The sequence below is a fragment of the Prunus mume genome, linkage group LG2 (assembly GCF_029339155.1).
Source record: "Prunus mume cultivar Tortuosa linkage group LG2, ASM2933915v1, whole genome shotgun sequence".
Classification (NCBI taxonomy): Eukaryota; Viridiplantae; Streptophyta; class Magnoliopsida; order Rosales; family Rosaceae; genus Prunus; species Prunus mume.
Window position 1 is genome coordinate 1,911,168 of NC_142699.1, and position 24,453 is coordinate 1,935,620.

At 45.4% G+C, this 24,453-nt stretch overlaps 2 protein-coding genes and 1 pseudogene across 8 annotated transcripts; 1 reads left to right on the plus strand and 2 right to left on the minus strand.

Annotated features, from left to right (window-relative positions):
• Window positions 1-1,050: 1,050 nt before the first annotated feature.
• Window positions 1,051-15,636, minus strand: LOC103319223 (WAT1-related protein At5g07050-like; annotated as a pseudogene).
• Window positions 2,350-8,550, plus strand: LOC107880911 (uncharacterized). The gene has a single exon (XM_016793450.2). The coding sequence runs from the start codon at window positions 2,569-2,571 to the stop codon at window positions 8,419-8,421; it is 5,853 nt and encodes a 1,950-aa protein (XP_016648936.2). The 5' UTR covers window positions 2,350-2,568; the 3' UTR covers window positions 8,422-8,550.
• Window positions 8,580-13,993, minus strand: LOC148919401 (uncharacterized). 7 transcript variants are annotated; one of them, XR_016124255.1, is made up of 9 exons: window positions 13,263-13,993; window positions 12,468-13,045; window positions 11,687-12,357; window positions 11,403-11,577; window positions 11,123-11,305; window positions 10,060-10,906; window positions 9,793-9,933; window positions 9,234-9,714; window positions 8,580-9,159 (listed from the first exon to the last, which is right to left on the minus strand). XR_016124255.1 is itself a non-coding variant. In XM_089046392.1 (2 exons), the coding sequence occupies exons 1-2, from the start codon at window positions 9,507-9,509 to the stop codon at window positions 8,722-8,724; spliced, it is 714 nt and encodes a 237-aa protein (XP_088902518.1). In that variant the 5' UTR covers window positions 9,510-9,714; the 3' UTR covers window positions 8,580-8,721. The 7 variants fall into 7 exon arrangements, 1 of the variants encoding a protein (XP_088902518.1); XR_016124257.1 differs by lacking the exon at window positions 11,403-11,577 and having other exon boundaries at window positions 12,159-12,357; XR_016124252.1 differs by lacking the exon at window positions 11,403-11,577 and having other exon boundaries at window positions 12,047-12,357.
• Window positions 15,637-24,453: the final 8,817 nt, after the last annotated feature.

The following is a 24,453-nucleotide window of genomic DNA, read 5'->3' on the forward strand; positions in this document are numbered from 1 at the left end:
AAAAAATTGTACCAAATAGACCCATTGAAATGAAATGATAGTACTCTAATTCATAGTTAATAGATAAAAACCATACAAAATACTCATGTTCATTACTAAAGAGAACTACATCAACTTCAAAAAAATAGACACACATTGCTATACACCAGAAATATATCTAAGAATGTGATAATAAACTAAAAAAATTAGTGCAATCCTCTTCGCCTCCCAAGGCGTCTCGTCCTATTCGACTCCCAAGGCGTCTCATCCTATTTGACATAAAAACCAGCATATATTAGCTCAATCCTGCTCATTTTAAGGTGTTTACTTCATTTTTTTAAGGTCCGTTGTAGTTTTGATTTTGGGCTTTATTTGCATTTTTTTTTTTGGGGTTCTAGCTCTCAAACTTTGGACCTTTGTGAGTACTGTCTTAAGGGGAGCTTATTCAAGCAAATATATTTTCAATACGTAAGAGTTAGGTTATTCTTGTAAAACTCTTTGTGGATTGAACATCTAAGATTTTTTACCTAGATTAACCTTAGGTCCCTTCATGCATTCATATCATACATGAAAAATTGTTTTATGTAAAAATATTGGCTAAGTATGAAAAATGGTTTTACATAATAATCATTTTCTCAAGATAATTTTTGACAGCTTTTATTCCTTACACATCAAATAAGAAAACTTGATTTTATGGGATTTTAGTATGAAGTATATATTGACTTAATGAGACATCATTTTTAGCCTAAATCGTATTTTGCACTAATACCAATTTTTCATATTTTGATTTAGTGGGAATTTGATTTTCAAGTATTTTTATTTGTATCCAAATGGGGGGTACTTCCTTATTTACATTGTAAATTTTAGTAAACGGAGTAACATAAAAATAAATAAAAATAGAAGGAGAAAGAGTAATCTGCCTACTGTGCTAGTGTGTTGCACCCTCTGTTCATCAAGCAGTTTATGGGCAATTTGCAGGCGTCCAATGGTTAATTATGGTTAATTCCGGGGTTGAACCACAGATTCCGATAAGAATTTGCATGATCAATTGCTGAAATTGACGTTGTGAACCTAATAATAAGATATGAGAAAGAGAAAACTCACGCAGTAGACGATAGTTAAAAGTTGCAGGTTCCACTTCAGTCTCCATGAAATTGGATTTCTAGCCAAAAACAGAGCAAGAAAAGAAGATTGCAACAACGCGAAAAAGCATATCATTGTGGTTAATGATAATCGAGCAGTGTAGACTTTGGAGACCACAGCCTGTGAGACCAGAGAGCCGAAGTTCGACAAAGAACTAAACTTGGACATTACATGACATAAAAGGTTGTCATCTAAATCCAATTATAAAATCACCTGGAGGATTAGCCATGCACTCCACGCAATGTGACTCGTCAGAATAAGAAGGGCCCCCTTGATCCAGTTTTCCTTAACCAACAGATATATTTATACAAATTTATAAATAAACCCAATTCTAGACATGTATTTATAAAAAAACCCAAGCACTATTTAAACATAGAAACACACCCAAAATCAACCCCAAAATCAACAATTGTATATTTTTTGGGTGTGTTTATAAATGGGTTTTGAGTGTGTGTAATGATGGGTTTGGGGTGTGTTTATAAAGTGTTTTGGGTGTCGGGTTTTTTATAATTTCAACTCCCATTTTGGGTGTTTTAGTGAAACTCTCATATATTTATCAGTGGCCTCTTTACAAAACCTTTAAATAGGTATCCTCCTTTCCAGAAAGTGAAAACAAGAGAACCACCAATGCCGAAAAGTGTGCCAGCCACCTTAGCTTGACCTCTAGCAGTTCTAATCTTCAACTTCTCCAACCTGTGTAAGAACAAGCAAATTGCAGAACAGGAAAAAAGAACATTTATATTCCCCTTTCTAATTAAGCAAGGGAAAGGAAAGGATAGAGAATATACCCAAGTAGAACTGCCATTAGAAATGTCAAGCTGGGAATAACATTACTCAAGGCACATGCAACTGTTGGAGAAGTGTGTTTACACCATAATCAACCGAGCATATCCAGTCTCAAAACAACTAGCACCAGGCAGACACGCCTTCTCTTTGCCAAGGAAGACACTCTTCCGAGGTGCCAAGCACCTGCCGAAACTCCCACGCCCAAGCTCACAAACTGTTAAACCTAATTCTCATGACACGCGGCACCACCGACTGCACAGAGTCCCACATCGAAATCTACACCAACCTCCCACTTTCACTTCCCTATAAAGGGAACAGTACCTAGTAAGAGGGTAACTACTTTTCTGCCTTTACTATTACTCTGCAAAAGTTACCATTCTTAGGTGACTTAGCATCGGAGAGCCTTCTGCCAGGTGCCCTGAGCTTGACGATCTTCCTATTTTTGTCTTCTGCAGGCTAGCCTTTATTGAAGGCCCGGACCCTTTCCCTGCTGAAGGCAAATCCCTTTTTCTCTAAGTTGACCCTCTCCGAAAAAGAGCATCAACAGTTTGGCGCCGTGCTGTGGGAAGTACGATACTTGAATCCCATTTTTCTCTACCAGCCCAGCTGGCTCCTTCTCCTATCCGGCCCCGTCGCCTCTTCTTCACTCCACACTCAGCTATGCCTACTGAGGATAGCCAGGGGACTCAGCACCATATCCCCCATGGGGGTACCTCCCAGAGAAGACCTTCAGCAGATGCCAATCTCCAGGCAGAACTGGAGAGCCTCCGCGCCAGTGTCACCAGGATGTCTGAGAAATATGACCATCTTCATGCTAAGAACGTCGAGCTCGAACATGACTACCGCACACCGAAGAGTAACTGGGAGATGAATCAGACCCAAGGCTCCCAACGCAGCCCTACCCAGGTACCTGAGCGTACACAGCCAAATCAGCCGGAGCACTCCCACCACAATGTCCCAACCCAGCCTAGGCCCAGCAAGGGTAAGGGCCCCCTCTGTCCGGAAACGACCAAGTCGCGACTTCTCCGCATCTCCCCACCAAGGAACCGGCCTCATGAACCAACAAAGGTCTACAGGGATTGTAGGGACCGTATCCTGGACCGTCAAACGGAACCCCATCTTATCTCTGTTAATCTCCAAGACCCAAAGATGAAACACCTGGGCCCTCCGCCAAAGCCTACCCAACTACCTCTTGGAGAAGGTATAGGGGACTCGGAGAATTGGGGACAGGATTACTCAGACGACTACGAGTCTTATCACACTGAGACGTTCGAAGAATTCTACCCGGCCCATGGCCACCTACACACCGGACCTCCAGCACCCGAGATTCTCCCTCATACCGACCCGGCAATGAGGCTTCTCTTCGAGAAAGTCCGGCGTCTGGAGAGCGAACATCAGCGCAACCACCAACCTCTCTGGGCAAAGCCACGACCTGGGCCCTTTACCGAACGCATCCTTAATTACCACCAGGAGAAGGACATCCAGCCACTCCGCATCGCCTTCTACACTGGCACGGAGGATCCTCTCACCCACATACATTCTTTCCAGTCTGCCCTGGGGTGCAAGGGCCTCACTGACGAAGGCATGTGTCTCATCTTCCCTTCCACTCTCAGCGGCGCGGCCCTGAACTGGTTTTACAGGCTGAACCCTCGCACCATCAACACATTTGACAGTCTGAAGCAGGCCTTCCTGGACCATTTCATGATCCAAACCGATCGCCTCTACTCCGCGGACGACCTATACATGCTTAGACAGGGTGAAGACGAACCCCTTCGGGAGTACGCAGCCAGGTTCAGCCACGAATACTCCCGCTGCCCGGATACTGATGATCGTGCCGCCTTTGGTGCTTTCAAGAGTGGCCTCCGAGAGTCTAACTTCCGGTACCTGGTCCACAGCAACCCTTGGAACACATACGCCGAGCTGATGAAGCAGGCAGCAGTTCATGCCAAGGCTGAGTACTTCAACTCCAAGCGTAGCCCAGCCATCCCGGCACATAATCCTTTTGCTGATCCTCCACCTGCTTCAGTACCCATCCCAGCTCCACCCCAACATTCTGCCCCTGCACCAAGCACCCAGGATGCCCAGCACCCCAAGAGGAAGGATAGCTACCAGCATACCTTCAACAATAACAAACGGGGCAAACATGGGAACCACCACCAGTCTAGTGGAAGCAACCCTTCCAGGACAAGTGACCGGGCCCCACTCCCATTTTCACCCAAACCCAGGTTCGAGGTCTTCACCACCCTCAACACTACCTATGAGAATGTCCTAGTCCACGAGGCACCTATCATACCTCAGCCTCCACCCCGGAGACCAGGCAGCAAGCCTATGCCTAACACAGGAGTCTTCTGTCGCTTTCATCAGTTCGGTGGCCATGATACCGAATCTTGTGTTGCCTTGCGCAACATCATTGAGGGACTTATTCGCGAGGGGAAGCTGGATAAATACGTGCACAACCTCCCACCTAACCCTCACCAACGGCAGATCAACATGATCTCAACCATTAGTGGTGGCCCAACCATGGCTGGCACCTCCAACAACTCCATCAAACATTATGTCCGCTCTACCTATGCGCACCAGGTCTTCAGCACTGAGCAGGGACGCTTGCCGAAGACACAAAAAACAGGCTGGGACTCCATTACCTTCTCCGAGGAGGAGGAGCGCGGCGTTATCCTCCCTCATGATGACCCAATCATTATCCGCGCCGACATATCTAACTTTGACGTTGGGCGCATATTGGTCGACACCGGCAGCTCAGTCAGTGTGATGTTTGCTGATGCCTTCAATGAGCTCCAGGTCCCGTCTCATTTGCTTGACCGAAGCGTCACACCCCTGGTGAGCTTTTCGGGTGATGTGGTCCAGCCTATCGGGAGCATTCATCTCCCTATCTCTATTGGAGCGGCACCCCGGAGGAAGACGGTCACCACTCCCTTCCTTATCATTGACTGCCCTACAGCCTACAACGTTATCCTGGGACGCCCTGCCATGGCCCAGATGAAGGTTTTCATTTCCACACATATGTTACTGTTGAAATTTCCTACCCCTCATGGCACGGGCACTGTGCGCGGTGATCAACTTGGCGCCCGAAGTTGCTATGCTTCGGCAGTAAAGTCTACTAATCGCCAACATAGGGGTGAGGCCCTAGCGGTCACCCAGGCCCTAGCCCCACCTCGAGCTGGCACTGAGCGCCCAGAGGACCCCAGGGAGGAATCTGCCACCCAACAGGCCGAACCTGTGGAGGACCTCGAATTGGTCACTCTCCATGAGAATATCCCGGATCGACAGGTCAGGATCGGCACCTCCCTCTCACAAGAGCTTCGCTCTGATCTTATTGCCTTCCTCCGCCTCAACTCTGAAGTCTTTGCTTGGTCTTACAACGATATGCCGGGCATATCACCTGACGTCATCTCCCATAGGCTAAGCATTAATCCTGCCGTCCGACCCGTTCGGCAGAAGCGGCGTGCTTATGATCCAGAGCGGTATGAGGCCATGAAGGCGGAGGTGGATAAGCTGAACACCATTGGATTCATCAAGGAGGTGGATTATCCCACCTGGCTAGCCAATGTGGTAATGGTACGTAAACCAAGGAAGGGTTGGCGCATGTGCGTAGATTACACAAATCTCAACCGGGCCTGCCCAAAGGATAGTTTTCCCCTACCTCGCATTGACCAGCTAGTTGACGCCACAGCCGGCCAAGCCCTTCTCAGCTTCATGGATGCTTACTCAGGGTACAACCAGATCTTCATGCATCCTGAGGACCAAGCTCATACATCCTTCATCACCGACCGTGGCCTTTACTGCTACAAAGTAATGCCATTCGGCCTCAAGAACGCCGGGGCTACATATCAGCGTCTGGTGAACAGCATCTTCGCTCCACTCATTGGCAACACCATGGAGGTTTATGTTGATGACATGCTGGTCAAGAGTCGCACTGCTGACCAGCACATCCCCAACCTCTCTGCCACGTTCACCATTTTGAAACAGTATAGGATGCGGCTCAACCCCACCAAGTGTGCATTTGGGGTGGCCTCCGGCAAATTCCTTGGCTTCATGATCAGCCAAAGAGGTATTGAGGCCAACCCAGAGAAGATCCAGGCTATCTTGGACATGACGATACCCAAGACGGTCAAGGACATTCAGAGCCTTACCGGACGTGTCGCAGCCCTGACCAGATTTATCTCTAAGGCCACTGATCGTTGCGCCCCATTCTTCAAGGCACTTAAGGGTAGCAAGCGCAACATCACCTGGACTGCAGAATGTGACCAGGCGTTCGGCGAGCTCAAGGCATACATGAGCCGAGCCCCTTTATTGTCAACCCCTGAATCTGGGGACATCCTCACCATCTACCTCTCTGTCTCGGCTACAGCGGTTAGCTCAGTGCTCATTCGACCACATGAAGGTGCTGAGCATCCGGTGCACTATGTGAGCAAAGGATTGCAAGATGCAGAGATTCGATACCCAGACATTGAGAAACTTGCTTTCGCCCTGGTGGTTTCGGCTAGACGCCTCCGGCCATACTTTCAGGCTCACACCATCCATGTCCTAACCAACCAACCACTCAGGCAAGTGTTGCAGAAGCCAGAGACTTCTGGGAGGTTAGTCAAGTGGGCCATTGAACTTGGTGAGTTTGATATCCACTACAAACCCCGCCAAGCTGCAAAGGGCCAAGCCGTGGCTGATTTCATATCCGAGTTCACCGAACCCCATACTCTGGCCAGTCCTCAGATTGCAATCACGCCTACTCCTACCTCGAATCAGGTCCGCGTCGCCAGCAACGGCTCCCTAGACTTAACTCAGCCCTTGTGGACCTTGTATGTGGATGGCTCTTCCAATGCCCAGGGATGTGGAGCTGGCCTCGTTCTCATATCCCCAGACAAGGTTGCCCTTGAGTACGCCCTCCGCTTCAAATTCCACGCCTCCAACAATGAGGCTGAATATGAAGCACTCTTAGCCGGCCTTCGCCTAGCCAAGGAAATGGGCGCCAAGCAAATCCAAATATTCAGCGACTCGCAGCTTGTTGTCCACCAAGTCAACCAGGACTTCACGGCCAAGGACATCTCCATGACAGCCTACCTCCAACATACCCGCCACCTGCTTACAACTTTCAATGCTTATCTCATAGGCCAGGTGCCACGCTCTGAGAACAGCCATGCTGATGCATTAGCAAGGCTAGCCTCGGCGATGGAGCAGGGCATAGGTCGAAACATCCACATCGAGTTCTTGGACCAGCCCAGTACACGGGCACCACTCATTTGTGTCATTGATCAAAGCCCTACATGGATGGACCCCATCACTCAGTTCTTGCAGAACCAGACACTACCTGCTGATCCTGCTGAAGCGCGGCGTGTTCGCTATCGTTCCGCCCGATACTTGATCATCAATGGTGCCCTATACAAGCGCGGCTTCAGCCTCCCCTACCTTCGGTGCTTGACCCCAGAGGAAGGTACCTATGTCCTGAGAGAGATTCATGAAGGTATCTGTGGCAACCACTCTGGCGCTCGCTCCCTAGCACACAAGATCATTCGGCAGGGATACTTTTGGCCATCACTTCACACTGATGCCCAGACCTTCACCCAGAAGTGCGATAAGTGTCAGCGATTTGCCAACATCCCACAACTTCCAGCTGAGCCATTGACAGCCATGGTCAGTCCTTGGCCATTCGCCCAATGGGGACTTGACCTCATTGGACCTATGCCTGAGGGCAAGGGCCAAGTCAAGTATGCAGTTGTAGCTGTGGACTACTTCACCAAGTGGGCTGAAGCTGAGGCCTTAGCCACCATCACTGCAGCCCGCATCGAAACTTTTGTTTGGCAAAACATCGTCTGTCGCTTTGGCATCCCCAACACCATCGTTACAGACAATGGCCGGCAATTTGACAACGCAAAGTTCAAGCAATTTTGTGCCAACCTCAAGATAAAGCTTTGCTTCGCCTCCCCAGCCCATCCTCAATCTAATGGCCAGGTGGAAGCTGTGAACAAGATCATCAAGAAAACTCTAAAAACTAAGCTTGACAAAGCTAAAGGTTGCTGGCCGGAGCTACTCCCAGAAGTTCTCTGGTCTTATCGCACCACCTTCCGGACCTCAACAGGAGAAACACCTTTCTCTCTCTCCTTTGGTACCGAAGCAGTGGCACCAGTGGAGATTGGCCAGCCCACATACCGCACCTCCACCTATGAGGCCGAGGCCAATGACGAGCAGCTAGCCCTGAACCTCGACTTCATTGACGAGCTTCGTGACCAGTCCAACATGCGCAATGTCGCGTACAAACAGCGCATCGCTAAGTACTACGACTCCCGAGTCAAAGCCCGTGCTTTCAAACTTGGGGACTGGGTCATGCGCAAGGTTTCCTTGGCCACCAAGAATCCCACTGAAGGTACCTTGGGCCCAACATGGGAAGGTCCCTATGAGGTTACCAAAGTCTGCCGCCCCGGCACTTATCAGCTTCGTGACACCAAGGGCAAGACCTTGCCTCATCCTTGGAATGCTGATCACCTCAAGTACTACTATAAGTAAAACTACCTAGACTCTAGGCTATTATGTTTTCTTATACTTTGGTCTCGAGCCTTGACTCAACCAACTCTTGTACTTTTTGCCTTCCGGCACATATTTAATGAACGCCCGACCCTGGCTCATTTTCATCAATCACATGGTTCCCATTTTGCTAAGCACAATTGATATCAAATGACAACAAGTCTCATATCATAGCACATCAAAATAACCTTGCCCCAGGCAAGGCAAAATGTTCATACATAACCAAAATAAACATCAAGTGTTTAAACTAAAAAGCTAGAATACATAAAGAAGGCAACGCCTTCAGGACTCAGTCGATGGAGCATCCGTAATGGCTGGCTCCGGCTCTGGCTCTGGAACGGCATCAGTGGTACGACTAGATGAGGGAGGCTCGCCACTCGTGTCAAAGTTAATCTCCACTGAAGGGTTGAACATCGCCACCCTCTCCTCCCAGCCCAGCTGCATCGCCACCATCTGATCCATGATGTAACTCCTCAGCTCATCCGAGCCCCGAAACGACTCGATCGCTTCGACCCGGGCAGCAGCTACCTCCTCGGTCCTCGACCGCTTCAGCTCTTCCACCTCCTTGGCCATCGCCGCTTTCTGCAGCACCAGGGTGTTCTTCTCTTGGATAGCCTCCTGGGCCTCCGCTATCTTATCCTTGGCCATCTCATTGCGCCTCTTCAACCTCTGGATCTCCTTATCCGCCTTAGCCATATTCACGTACATCTCGCCGTAGGCCTGCAACACAAAGCATGATCAGTTAAAGGCAAATTCGAATTATATGAACAATGTCTTAAGGCAAGCCAACTTACATATGCCTGGGTCAGGAGCGTCTTCTGGGCCCGATCTGCATAGGAGGTAGCCGGGGTCCTCGCCAGAACCTCTGGGTCACTCTTCACGCCTTCCAGGAAGACGTTCACCAAGGGAACCTCCTGCCGATGCATGGCCAGGTTCACCTCCTTCTTCTGCCGACGCAGCCCAGAGAAGTCCACCTTCTCTACCCCATCGGCGTAAACATCATCCATACCAAAGGGAAGCTTCGGCGGTGCCTGCGGGTCAAGGGGAGGAAGCCTCGGCCCTGTCCCCATCACGCTCCGGTGAGCTTCCTCCAGCGCTCTCTTCTTTCCCAGCACATCAGAGACTAGGCCCTCATCATCTCTGGGACGCCTCCCAGCAGCCTGTTGGGCACCCCCTTCTCTGCCTTCTTGGCCCGAGACTCCCTCAGCCGTTTCTGCATCTCGGGATCATCCAGATCCATGGCCACCTTCGTGCTCCCCCTTATGATCCCTGCCACTGCACATCAAAAGCCAAGTCAGTTTCAACTACAAAATGAATCATAAGACAAACAACAACAATGACCCAGGTACTTACTCCCTTGCAAGAGTCCGGACTCGTACAGGTTCTTCTGGGTGACTAAGTTTCTACGCTCACGCTGGGTCTCCGACAACAGTGACCTCACTCTCTCCACCTCGTCTTCTCGCTCCTTGGAGATCGGTCCCCACTTCACCGAGCCTGCACCACAGTTCAGATATCAACTTAGCCATTTATGCTTGCACAAGCAAAACAATAAAACATAAATAAAGACCCAAGCGTCAAAACACTACAACACAACTAGTCTTAAAGGATGGGGCTAAGGACCTATCGACTGGAAGTGGGTTGGAATATGTCTGGAGACGGTCTTCCCTGGAGGACACTCCCAATCACCATAGGCCAAGCACCACCTGTTCCGCCAAGACTTCTGCGTACTCGGCTTATGCCCAATAAAGTAACCTCTCTCCTTTGCCTTCCGGCAATTGGCTTGTACCCAGCCAAAGGTCCCCTGTTGCTTGGAGATCGAATACAAGTACATAAACTGCTCAAATGTTGGCTCCCCCAACCCAACCAACCACCAAGCAATGTAAACTCCATGCAGAAGTAGCCAAAAGTTGGGATTGTATTGCCCCGGCGCATACCCCAACTTGGCCAGCATCATCTGTACCCAAGGATGAAACGGTAGTCTGAGACCATGCTGGTACATATCGGTGAATATCATCACTGAACCCTCCGGAGGATATCTCACTACATCCGTGGCACTAGGTAACCTCAGGCCCACATAGGATGGCACACTATAATCTGTCCGAAGCTCAACCAACTTGGCTCCTGTGAGTGTATTCCGATTTCCCAACGGAACACCAACCCGGATGTCCACCCCCTCTGAAGCTGAAACCATGGCTATACCCACAGACTCTGATGGTGATGTCTGATTGCTCGAGCCCACCTCCGGTGTATGTGCCAAGGCTAGAACCCGATCAACACTGGCTTCTAACACTTTATACTTCTTCTGCATCTTCCTATATGCCTCTGACCCAGACTCTACTGATGGCCCAGCCATCTCACCCTCATGAACTCCCATCCTAGCTTCTATAAGCCCTTCTACAAAACTATCTGTCTGGGAACTCTCCTCTTCAGAACAAACATACTCACTGGCCTCTTCACTCTCAGACATCTACAACATGCAGAAACAAGAAAAAGGAACTAATGCACATGCAAAGAGGATCTAAGCACAAAAACACAAAATTGGACAGCCTCTACATGCTTTTTGATCTAGATGCTTACATTCAACATGTTCATACTCATGCTCAAGGTGTTCATCATACTCTTCAACATGTTCATACAAAAAGTTGAATTTCATTTCAAGAATTCAAGAGAAATGAGGTCTAACCTTGTGTGCACCACCACCAAAATCTCACCAGAAATCCTTCTCTCCTTCTCACTTTCTGACAATCCAGGTATGATGCCTACGTCACTCCAAGTTCCTATTTATAAGGCCCTAGGGTTACAAGAGAAACCCTAGCACCCTTTCACCTTCCCTCCCAAACCCTAGGCCCTAGGGTTACAAAAGCACCTACACAGCATTTGCAATTTCACATTAGTCAAAAAAAAAAAAAAAAAAAAAAAACCGGAGGAGGAAGTTGAAGGGACCAGCTAAAGGTTTAGCTCACAATTCAATTTTGCTAAACTACTTTCTAAGCCCAGCCCAGTACATGGCTAAGCCCAAATTTGCCTTGGATAAAAGCCCAAACCGGTCCTAGTCCAGGCCCAAAGTCACGGGCCCAACCCCCACATCCACCCAAATTTGCCCAACCAAATAGCTACAATCTGGGCCAGCTCCAAACCCTGAAAGACCCAGCTCTAATCGGGTCAGCCAGCGAGAATTCACGAACACCCTTGCCGAACGGCAAGGGTTATGTGGAAACAAATTGAGGGGCTGGCGAAATTGTCTTACCTAAAGGTCACCGAAGGCCTAGGCCCCCTTGCCGAAGAGCACAGCTCTCACCTTGCCCAAGTCCTTGTCGAAATCCCCAAATAGCCCAGCTCCCTAAGCCCAGCCTTGCCAAAGGCCTTAGCTCCCAGCCCCTATTTTCAAAACAAAAAATGTAGAAAAGGCCCAGCCCTTTTTCCCAAAGCACCATGCCGAATCCTAGGCCACTTGCCGAACGGCAAGACCCATGAAAAGGCAATATGGGGCTCACAAAATCCTAACTTTGCTCAAACCACCGACCAAATTTCAAGCGGACCTAGCTCCCAGAAACCGGTGATTCAATTCCAAGTTTCTTGCCGAAACAACACAGCCCCAAGCTCTTACCGTGAACAATTCTCGAGCCTGCAAAAAATTGATCAAGACACCAGCACCAACGTTTCAACAACTCACGGACCTAGGCCTCCTTGCTCAGCCTAGCTTGGCCTCAAAATAATACCTTGTTGCCACAAGCCCAGCTCCAAAGCTTGCTGAAACGTGAACACCCTCGATTCACTGACAACAATGACAAAAGACCCAAGTCGAATTGGATCTCTTGCCGAAGCTATGGCGACCCGGTTCCAATTCTTGCCGCAATCCAAGTGTCGGCTCCAAGGACTGACAACAGCAGACGCCCAGCTTTCACACCCCGCTAACACCTGCAACACCGGAGGGATCAGCCAACTTGCCAAAGGACCGGCTCACCAAAATCAACCAAATTGCTGAACGGCAAGCAACATGCGAAATGGAGGCAACCAAAATTCCTTACCTTCACAAAGTTCCCAGCTGTTTCTTCCCGAAAGCCCAGCTCTAAATTTCAGCCCCAGACTTACCTCAAGCAATTTGATCAAGGCACCCAACCTCCCAAGCCCAGGTACCCACTTATCAAATCTGCCCAGCTCCAAGACTCTAGCCGAAAAAAAAAAAAAACAAAGGAATCTCAATTTTCCGATCCACCCTCACAGCTCCAGCTCCAACTCCACGTCCCTCTTCAAAATCAGCCACGGTGCCCGGCCCCTTGTTGACACAACCCTGACGAAGCCAAGCTCCACTCTTGCTGACAGTTCACGAAAATCACAATGCTAAATCACCCACTCCCAGCTCCGATTTACTCAAGACACCCACCAAACACCTAGGCCACTTAGCTTGCCGAACGGCAAGCACCGTTCGGACGGAAAGGGAGACACCCGATCTGCCCAGCTCCGGCTCAACTTGCCGAAGGTTCAGCTCAACACAGCTACTCACCAAGACTTGCCCAGGCACTTGCCGAAGTAACCGGATAGCCCAGCCCCACTTATGCTAGGACACGTGAACCCCAACCCAGCCTCCAATCTCTTATTGTATAATCTGCCAGACAACAAGAACCATTGGTTAAGATCGAAATTACAATTTCCAGCTCAGCACCTATTTTGGCTTCAGCAAGACTTGAGCCCAAAACAAAAACAAACAAAAAAACACCAGCAAAATCAGACCCTGGCTCCCACCCCCAAACCAAACCAAGTCCTCCTTGCCGAACGGCAAGGAGCGTGCAGAAACAATTGGAAGGCTCATCAACATTACGCACCTCAACGGAGAGCCCGGCTCTGAGCCGTGCCACAGTCCCAGCCACAATGGCCCGGCCCCAAGGCTTGACTCAAGGCCAAACTCCTTGCCGGAACGGTGCTCACACCGTAGCCTCCCTTGGAAGATTCGGCCTAGCCTCCCTTCAAGCGCAGCCCGGCTTCCAAATCTGCTCGCAGATGTCTCGAGCCCAGCCTCCTTGCCGAATCAGTGCCGCAGAAGAATCTCGAGCTACCGAACGGCAAGCCCCGTTCAGTTCCAACAGGAGGCCTCTAAAAAACTCCAGTCACCTCTTGCCGTTCGGCAAGGGTTGACCAAAACACATCCGGGCAACTCCCCGACCCAAGCACGAACTCTCACCACAGGGCTGAAGGCTCATTCAGGCTCGGGCCATTCTTCTCTTCTCATCAGTCCCAACTCTTGCTCCTCCCAATCTAGAGTCCCGACACTAGGAATTTTCGAAACTACTTTGGAGGAACCTGCCGACAGTCTGAATGCCTAGCTCAAGACTACCGAAGCTGCGAAAATAAGGGACTTGGCTCTGTTGCCACAGACCCAGCTCCACTTCACCTCCTTGCCGAAGGTCTGAACACTCCAGCTCCACTTTGGTTTTTTCGTTGTTTTTCTGAAAATGGTCCCAGCTACTATTGCCGAACGGCAGGTGTTGAAAAACCTTATTTATTGCCCCCCCTATTTCTAACCCTAGGCCCAGGAACCCAGCCCCTTGTTTTGGCCAAGACACATACATCTCGAGCCAAGCCACAGGTCTAGCTCCAAAAAAAAAAGGGGGGAGAGCCAAACCCTGGCCACATACCCGGGTCCTTGCCCAAAACAAGGACCTTGCCGAAGGCCCAGCCTACCCAAATGGTCCCAGCTCACTCCCCTTGCAAAAAAGGGAATCTGTGGGCCCATGCCCCGGCTACTGCTCACATCGAAACCACTTTCTTTTGCCTCGGCAACCAAGCTCCACAAGCCTCAGCTCACAAGGGAGGTTCATGTGGTTCTCCCTTGCCAAAGCCCACTAGAGCCTTGCTGCCTCAATTCCCAAGCCCAACCTTGACCAACAAAAAGCCCGGTTTTTCTCTTAAAATTCCAAGGCCCCTTTTTGGGTTTTCTTTTGCTGTGAATTTGTGGCCCAAGTCCCTATTTCCTCACCACCTATCCCTTTGGTTATCAAATGAAGGACCCGGGTCATACACACTAGGGCCCACAAATTCTCTTACTGAAGCTTCAAAAACCCAAGTCTATTTTTCTTTTAAAGGTACCCAGCTACCAACAAACACTAAGGCTAACACAGCTTTTCTTATACCTTCCAAGTGTTAACGCCACTTCTAGCTTGACAACTTGGGGGACTAGGGACTGCCCTACGGCTCCCACTGAACCTGGAATGCTCGGTCATGATCACACAAAAGCTCACAAGTTCCCAACCCAGCTCACTGACCGCGAACTCGTGACTATCGTTACACCATAATCAACCGAAAGATATCCAGCCTCAAACAACTAGCACTAAGCAGACACGCCTTCTCTTTGCCAAGGAAGACACTTCCGAGGCCCAAGCTGCCGCCGAACTCCCGACCGCCTGCTCACAAACCGTTAAACCTAATCTCACACACGTGGTCACCACCGCAAGAATTTGCGCGTAGCCCCACATCTAAATCTACACCAACCTCCCACTTTCACTTCTATAAAAAGGGAACAAGACTTAGTAAGAGGGTAACTACTTTTCTCGCTTTTACTATTACTCGCAAAGTTACCATTCTAATGACTTAAGATTTGAGAGCCTTGACTCACACGTGTCTGAGCTTGACGATCGCTTCCTATTTTTGTCTTCTGCAGCTAGCCTTTATTGAAGGCCCAGACTTTCCCTGCTGAAGGCAAATCCCTTTTTCTCTAAGTTGACCCTCTCCGAAAAAGAGCATCAACAAAGTGTATGCTAAACCAGCATAGTACACATTCAGATGGATGGTGGTTCCAAATAATGCAAGCACAAAAATTTTGGCAGCTACAGAAAACGAGAGTGAAGGCCTTTGCTTCCTGCTTTACAAATACATTCAAGAATTAGTTTTCTCTGTTTTTACAGCCTGGAAATATGAAGAGATGCAAGAATCGATAGCTTACCCTTCAAGTACATAAGCAAATGGTCCTACCAAAACCATGGCCATAACATGCCACGAAGACAATTGCGTTGAGTACTTCTGCAAGGGAGAATTTTATGAGGATGTTGGATCCACCATATATGAGCTGAACCAGTACCATTGCCAAGTAATAAGAGCATCCCTCCATTGATATGGATATGAAACTTTCTTGGACTGATTTAAAATCGGGATCACTGCTTCAAGTTTTAATGGGTTGGGTTTTTAGTGGAATTCACAATCAGTTTACCAATTCTAAGAAGGCATGACACCTTACTTTTTTCAGGGTTTAACTTACTTGATGGTGCAACTATAATTAAAGAACCATTTTTGGGGCAATTTTATTAGTGGAAATTATTTTTAGTGCAAGTGAGGTGTTCTTCCAGATTTTGGCTCAAAGACAAACATTTAAAAACTGAAGATTGTGCAAATGAAAGATTTGCCATCACATTTCTCACTTTAAAAACCAATAACCTGCATAAAATAATCCCGGAATTCCACAATTTATGTTTGGCAATAGGAACCCAAAATATAGTAAAACTTACTCATCAAAATTTCCATCCAAGATTCAAAAAAAAATAGAGTAAAGATGAAAAACTCAAAATCAGAACAAACACTCTAACAAGTACAAATCCCAAAAATCTAATCACTTCTCTTCAGCTATGGTCCTCTTCTCACACATAAATCCCATTAAGAAACTTCCTAATATCCTTGTTCTTCACATGACACTTCTAGTTTATGAGAGCAGCAGACCTCGACACCAATGCACTGCCTAGACCCGCCAGCCGCTTAGGCGCCGCCAGATCGCCTGCACCGCTAGGGGCCTCCCAGATCCGCCTGCACCACCTAAGGGGCTGCTTAGATCCGCCTGCACCGCTAACTACGAGTTCGAGTCTCTATCCGTGGCTACCATGGCGTGCAATTTACATATGTTTCTGATTTTGCAATTTTTTTTGTTCGTTTAAATGGAAAAACGATTATCAAAGTTGTCATCATAATGGAGATTTCAATAGTTGAAAGACATTTGATAGTATAGCCGAACGGCTATACTCTTTAAATATACAATTTTGTCATATTATTTTAGGGTTTAGGGCTAAAATACCACTTCAGCTAATTGGGCTAGAGTTATTTCTTCAATTATTTTATTTATACAACCGATATTTGGGGAATGAGAATTTAAATTCTTTCCGATACCTCCCATTTTAATGATTTCCAGCTATTAGTCCATTGCGCAAGAATAAAAAACGGATTTTATTTATGAGAAATAATATCGGTTAAACCCATAAATACAACAACCAAAATAGGGATCCACCAACGTCTTGTGAATCAAAGAATGTTGAATTTCATAGTATAAAATTGCTTGTATAAGAATTTACTTTCTACAATGTATCCATCGTAATTATGAATTGAACCCAATTACAACTTTTTCTCATTGCACTTGACAACCCTGCTCCTGCTTTGAGATACATCAGTATATTCTCTGCATATGAAAAATTGGATACAAAACATTCTAATGAGACAACAAAGAGAAGAGTTTTGAAATAAATTGAAGTTATTAAAGGTCATATGGCATTGATATATACATATATATATATATATGTATATATATACGAACTATTCTAAATGAGATTTCAAATAACGTGTTAGATGAGAAGAAGCATCTCATTAAATATACCATACCCAGAAGCTGAAGGTTTGAGTCCTGCTGAAATGGCCCTATATTTTTTTAGGGTAATGTACTGTGGAAAGGAAAAACACAAAAGAAGAGCTTCTCTTGGAGGACAAAGGAAAAAACAAAACAAAACAAGGTTAACAATACAGGAAAGAGGCATGGACTAACAACATTCAAGGGTGCTCAGCATCCCCGATTAACTTCTCTAACTAATCAACTGATATGCTAGGTCGAATGTAATAATATAAAGAAGGCAGAATGCCCAATTCACACTAGCACTCGTCTTTTATTCTAGGCAAGTACTACTACTAAGAAGTCAGAATTGTAACTACTAAGAAGAATACCTGCACACTAAGGGCACATTTAAAGGCTTTTAACTTGTGTCTTCACCACATTTAAGTACAAGAGGATCATTGTCACAGAAGCGATGCAAATGATGGGCGTTCTGAACTTTAACAGCAAAAAAAGATAGGTGTAGAGTATTGAAAAAATAAAAAGGAAAATGGTTTATTGATTAGATTTAGGACTGCAAGACTTCATCCATTGACTTTATTTGATTTTCTGATATTCAAAACCCCAAACAACCTGATTCCTAGTATTTGAGGCAAATATTCAGATTCAGAGAGTAATATGATTCGTGTTTTTGTTGATCTTTAGGCGCAGGCGGATTGTGTGGACATATACTCCCATCTTTCTTGTAGAATCTGAGCAACTGTTGATTATAAAGGGAGAAAAACATGTAACCCGATTCACATATTTATTTCTTTCCTTTTGTTGATCTTTAGGCGTGGCCCCCTTGATCCAGTTTTCCTTAACCAACAGATATATTTATCAGTGGCCTCTTTACAAAACCTTTAAATAGGTATCCTCCTTTCCAGAAAGTGAAAACAAGAGAACCACCAATGCCAAAAGTGTGCCACCACCTTAGCTTGACCTCTAGCAGTTCTAATCTTCAACTTCTCCAACCTGTAAGAACAAGCAAATTGCAGCAGAAAAAGAACATTTATATTCCCTTTCTAATTAAGCAAGGGAAAGGAAAGGACAGAGAATATACCCAAGTAGAACTCGCCATTAGAAATATCAAGTCGGGAATAACATTACTCAAGGCACATGCAATCATGGACAAGTGTATGCTAAACCAAAGATAGTACACATTCAGATAGATGGTGGTTCCAAACAAGGCAAGCACAAAAATTTTGGCAGCTACAGAAAATGAGAGTGAAGGCCTTTGTGGTGCTTTACAAATCCATTCAAGAATTAGTTTTCTCTGCTTTTACTGCTCGAAATATGAAGAGATGCAAGAATCGATAGCTTACCTTTCAAGTACATAAGCAAATGGTCCTACCAAAACCATGGCCATAACATGCCGCGGTAAACGACGAAGACAATTGGATTGAGTCCTTCTGCAAGGGAGAATTTATGAGGATGTTTGATCCACCATACATGAGCTGAACCAGTACCATTGCCAAGTAATAAGAGTGTTGAAATATAAGTGGTGAGCTGATGAGAGTGTGATTAAAGTCCCTAAGCTGAAATGGTGTATTCACTTAGTCTCTAAAATAGACAAGTGTGAGGAGTCAGTTAGTGTTAAGTGGTATAGCCACGTGTAAAGATCTTAGAAGGCAGTTTTGAATGTAAGGCTGTGATTCTCAAAGTGATGTAAGAGAATCAAGCTATTTCACTAAACGGTTATATAGCACACACTGTGCTTGCCTAAAAGTGATAGAGCAATATACAATACAAAATACAGAGGTTTTCTTTTAAAAGCTTTGCTCTCGGTTTTCTCTTGCATGTTGTTTTCTCTTCTTCTTCAACACCTTTCATAAACTCTAACATGGCCTCAGAGCCAGTTCGATGTCTTAATCTGGCGTAAACCGTGAAGGTCATCGAGCTAAAATCGCTCACCGAGCATCGGAGAAGAGAAGCAAGTCACGAGATTCGCATCAAACGATGGTGGATCCGAAGTTCCGAGGTGCGAACTCCGATCTTTTCCTGAGAACTACGAGTTCGAGGATCAAGATGGTGACAATCTTCAAATCTCTTGGTGTGGTCCGTAGAAAAGGATTCCACTGATTCAAGATGAAGACCAAGATAGTTGAAGCATCATCGGAGGAAGAAGTCAAGGCAGATGTGTGTTGTGCTCATGAAGGATGCAAAGGCACTGGGCATCATACAAAATGTTGTCTCCGACCATCTTCCTCGGATTGCAAATGCCGATTCAAAAAATGGCTTGGACTCGCTCTACAAAGGAATATCATGGAGGTGATCAGTTAGATCTCAGAAACTCGTCAGATCTTAGACGAGAATTTGAGTATATGAGGATGCGTGAAGGTGAACAACTTACTGCATATCTTACTCGATTAAATGAATTGATAAATCAAATGAAAACATTTGGAGAGGTGTTATCAAACGAGAGGCTGGTTCAAAAGGTGTTAATCAGTCTTAGTAGAGTTTATGATCCTATCTGCTTGGTGATTGAAAATACAAAGAGTTTGGAGACCATTGAATTGCAGGAGGTTATTGCAATATTGAAAAGTCAAGAGCAACGCTTTTGACATGCATAATGTGGACATAGCTGAAAGCATTTGGTTCTTTCTCAATTGATCAAAAGGGCGTAACAAGAATAATGCTCACCGGTTCTCGCCAAGTCTCGTAAGAGTTGGAAGCCTCACAACAAACCATGGGAGTCTAGACAGTGGTCACAGAAGTCGGCGCTGACAAATTTCAAATGGATCACATTCTCGGCAAGAAGATGGGTGAAGCCTCAATGCAAGGTCCTCTAAATTTCACTATGGAGAATGCGATATAAGGGTCAATCCAAAGTGCTATAAGTGTGATAGATTTGGACATTGGGCCAGAGACTGCACTTCAAACAAAGGAGGACAGAAGCAAATAATGCAAGCCAAGTAGAAGTAAGAGGGAATTGCTTTTTTGTAAACTGTGCAATTTGTAAAAGGGTGAAAATGGAGAATGGTATGTAGACACAGCAGAACTACATGACTGGGAAGAAGGAGCAGCAATTGACATAAACTCAAAATCATGGCAAGGTGCAAATGCCAACAGGAGCTTGTAAGTATAGCCGGCATGGGCACTTTGGTGCTTGACACAAACTCTGTGCAAAGTATATCGAGAGGTCATGTATCTGCCTGGTTTGAGAGAAAATCTCTTGAGTGTGGGCCAAATGGATGAACATGGTTATTATTTGGTATTTGGGAGCAGCATGTGCAGCATCTATGATAGTTCTTCTCTTGAGAACCTTATTATGAAGGTGGAAATGAGAAAGAATAGATGTTATCCATTATCATTACCCTCAAATGATTTTGTTGCACTAAGAGCTGGTGTAGTCAACTCTACTTGGGTTTGGCATAAAAGAATGGGGCATTTACACTTGAAAGGTCTAAACCAACTCAAGGAAAAAGAGATGGTACATGGGCTGCCACATTTGGAAACTGTAAATGAAGTGTGTGAAGGCTGCCAATTAGGAAAACAACACAGAGAGTGGTTTCCTAAAGATCAAGCATGGAGAGCTAGTACACCTCTTGAACTTATACACATGGACTTGTGTGGACCAATGCAAAATGAATCTCTAGGAGGTAACAAATATTTCATGTTACTCATAGATGATTTTACAAGGATGATTTGGGTCTACTTCTTGAGATACAAGTCGGATGCACTAAATTGTTTTCGAAAATTCAAGTCTATGGTGGAGTTGCAAAGTGGTTACAAAGTGAAATGTGTTCGAAGTGATAGAGGGGGTGAGTTCACTTCTTGTGAATTCAATAAACTATGTGAAGATGCAGGGATTCAAAGACAATTCTCCATGGCTTACACACCCCAGCAAAATGGAGTGGTAGAGAGGAAAAATAGGACTGTGGTAGAGATGGCTAAGGCTATGTTGCATGAGAAGGGCTGCCCTATTATCTATGGGCAGAAGCTGTCCACACAGCAGTGTACATCTTGAATAGATGTCCTACTAAGGCTCTTAGGGACAAGACTCCTTTTGAGGCCTATAGCACCAGAAAACCAGTGTTGCTCATTTAAAAGTGTTTGGCAGTGTGTGCTTTGTGCATAAACCAGAGGAGAATAGACAGAAATTGGATGCCAAAAGCACAAGGGGAGTTTTTGTTGGATATGCAACATGTGAGAAGGGTTATAGAGTGTTTGATCCTATCACTAGAAAACTACTCTTATCAAGGGATGTTGTATTTGATGAAGGAACAAGTCGGAATTGGAAAGAAGTGTCCACGTGGTTATGATGAACTTTGAGGAGCAGCCTAGAATTTCTCAATGGATTCGTTTGAGACACCTATAGGCCTCAAAATTCTGGTTTCCTGAAACTCAGCAGCTTCCTATGGAGAATCAAGCAAGGAAAGCAGAGGTTGGACGATACTCAGACCTTCGATCATACACCATTGAAATGGAGGAAGTTGGATGACATTTTGGCACAATGCAACCTGTGCACAATGGAGCCTGAGAAGTTTGAAGAAGCTGTGAAGGAGGAATCATGGTTGAAGGCAATGAAAGATGAGTTGAATATGATAGAAAAGAATAAGACATGGGAACTTATTGACACCTATGGAAAAACCAGTTATTGGAGTTAAATGGGTGTTTAAAACTAAGCTAAATTTGGATGGCTCAGTGCAGAAGAATAAAGCAAGACTGTGGCCAAGGGATACTCACAAAAACCAGGGGTGGACTACAATGAAACGTTTGCACCAGTGGCTAGATTAGACACTATTCGAACTTTGATTGCCCTTGCAATGAGAAGAGTTGGCAGCTGTACCAATTGGATGTCAAGTCAGCTTTTCTAAATGGTATTTTAGAGGAAGAAGTGTATGTAGACCAGCCGGAAGGTTTTGTAGTAAAAGGAAGTGAAAGCAAGGTTTACAAACTACACAAAGCTCTATATGGTTTGAAACAGCGCCAAGAGCTTGGTATAGTGAAATTGATGGTTATTTTGCTGAGTGTGGATTTACAAAGAGTCAAAGTGAAGCTACACTTTATGTCAAAGCAAGAGGTGCAGAAAATATCCTGATAGTTTCCATTTATGTAGATGATATAGTCTACACTGGAAATGATCATGAAATGCTAGAAGATTTTAAGAAGGACATGAAGGAGAAGTATGAAATGACTGATCTGGGACTCTTGCATCACTTCTTGGGAATGGGAGTGATTCAAACACCCACAAGCATATTCATTCATCAGAAGAAGTATGCAACAACTCATGTTGAGCAGATTTGGCTTGAATGAATGTAAGCCGGTTTCTATTCCTCTAGTCACCTCAGAGAAGCTAAGTAAAGATGATGGGAGTGGCTTGGCAAGTGAAGAACACTACAGAAGGATTGTTGGAAGTCTGCTGTACCTCACAGCCTACTGGACTGACATTATGTTTGCAGCTAGTCTGCTTGCAAGGTTTATGCATTGTCCCACTAGCAAACACCTTGGAACAGCAAAACGTGTCCTTAGATATGTAAAAGGAACCTTGGATTATGGTCTAGAGTATGTGAAAGGAAAAGGGGCAGTTCTAATTGGCTATTGTGACAGCGATTGAGTGGTTCAGTGGATGATAGCAAGAGCACATCCGGATACGCTTTTTCTTTTGGGAGTGGAGTGTTTGCTTGGGCCTCGCCAAGCAAAATTGTGTTGCCCTCTCTACTGCAGAAGCTGAATACATCAGTGCCTCTGAAGCAACAACTCAAGCTATTTGGTTGAGGTTTGTCCTAGAAGACTTTGGAGAACTTCAAACAGAAGCTACACCTCTCCACTGTGACAACATTTCAGCCATTGCCATTACAAGGAATCCTGTGTTTCATCAGAAAACAAAACATATCGATCAAGGTATCATTTTATTAAAGATGCTTTGCAAGAAGGAACTGTGGATCTGATTTATTGTCCCACAAATGAGCAACTAGCAGACATTTTTACTAAGGCATTGGCTAAGGATCGTTTCTGCTATCTCGAGAGAAACTTAGGTGTGAAATCACCACAACTTAAAGGGGAGTGTTGAAATATAAGTGGTGAGTGATGAGAGTGTGATTAAAGTCCCTAAGCTGAATGGTGTATTCACTTAGTCTCTAAAATAGACAAGTGTGAGGAGTCAGTTAGTGTTAAGTGGTATAGCCACGTGTAAAGATCTTAGAAGGCGCTTTTGAATGTAAGGTGTGATTCTCAAAGTGATGTAAGAGAATCAAGCTATTTCACTAAACGGTTATATAGCACACATGTGCTTGCCTAAAAGTGATAGAGCAATATACAATACAAAATACAGAGGTTTTCTTTTAAAAGCTTTGCTCTCGGTTTTCTCTTGCATGTTGTTTTCTCTTCTTCTTCAACACCTTTCATAAACTCTAACAAGAGCAACCCTCCATTGATATGGATATGAAACTTTCTTGGACTAATTGGGATCACTGCATCAAGTTTTAATGGGTTGGTTTTTTAGCGGAATTCACAATCAGTTTAGCAATTCTAAAAAGGCATGACACCTTACGTTTTTCCAAAGAACCATTTTTGGGGCATTTTTATTTGTGGAAATTATTTTAAGTGTTCTTCCCGATTTTGGCTCAAAGACAAACATTTAAAAACTGAAGATTGTGCAAATGAAAGATTGGCCATCACATTTCTCACTTTAAAAATCAATAACCTGCATAAAATAATCCCAGAATTCCACAATTTATGTTTGGCAACAGAAACCCAAAATATAGTAAAACTTACTCATCAAAATTTCCATGCAAGATTTAAAAAAACAAGAAGAGTACAGATGAAAAACTCAAAATCAAAATCAGAAAAAGCACTCTTCTTCTCACTCACAAAAATCCCATCAAGAAACTTCCTAATATCCTTGTTCTTCACATGGCACTTCTGGTTTATGAGAGCAGCAGACCTCAACACCAACGCAGAACAGCCTAGACTCCGCAGGCCGCCTAGATCCGCCTGGATCACGCCTAGCGCCACCTAGATCAGCCTGCACACTAGCGGCCGCTTAGCTCCGCCACACCGCCTAACTACGAGTTCGAGTCTCTATCCGTGGCTGCCATGGCGTGCAATTTACGTATGTTTCTGATTTTGCATTTGTTTGTTTAAATGGAAAAACGATTATCACAGTGGAGATTTCAATTGCTGAACAACATTTGATAGTATAGCCGAACGGCTATACGCTTTAAATATACAATTTTGTCATATTATTTTACGGTTTAGAGCTAAAATACCATTTCAGCTAATTGGGCTAGAGTTATTTCTTCAATTATTTTATTTATACAAGTGATGTTGGGGAATGAGAATTTAAATTCTTTCCGATACCTCACATTCTAATGATTTCCAGCTATTAGCCCATTGCGGAAGAGAATAAAAAATGAATTGTATTTTATTTATGAGAAAAAATGGCCTAGGTCATT

What these genes read in the sequence shown, in the direction of transcription:
- LOC107880911 (XM_016793450.2), top strand. Translation starts at nt 2,569, where the DNA reads ATGCCTACTGAGGATAGCCAGGGGACTCAGCACCATATCCCCCATGGG.
- LOC148919401 (XM_089046392.1), bottom strand. Translation starts at nt 9,509, where the DNA reads ATGGGGACAGGGCCGAGGCTTCCTCCCCTTGACCCGCAGGCACCGCCG. An exon ending in CGCTCCTGACCCAGGCATAT is followed by an intron (nt 9,160 to 9,233) that starts GTAAGTTGGCTT and finishes TTTGTGTTGCAG; the next exon opens with GCCTACGGCGAGATGTACGT.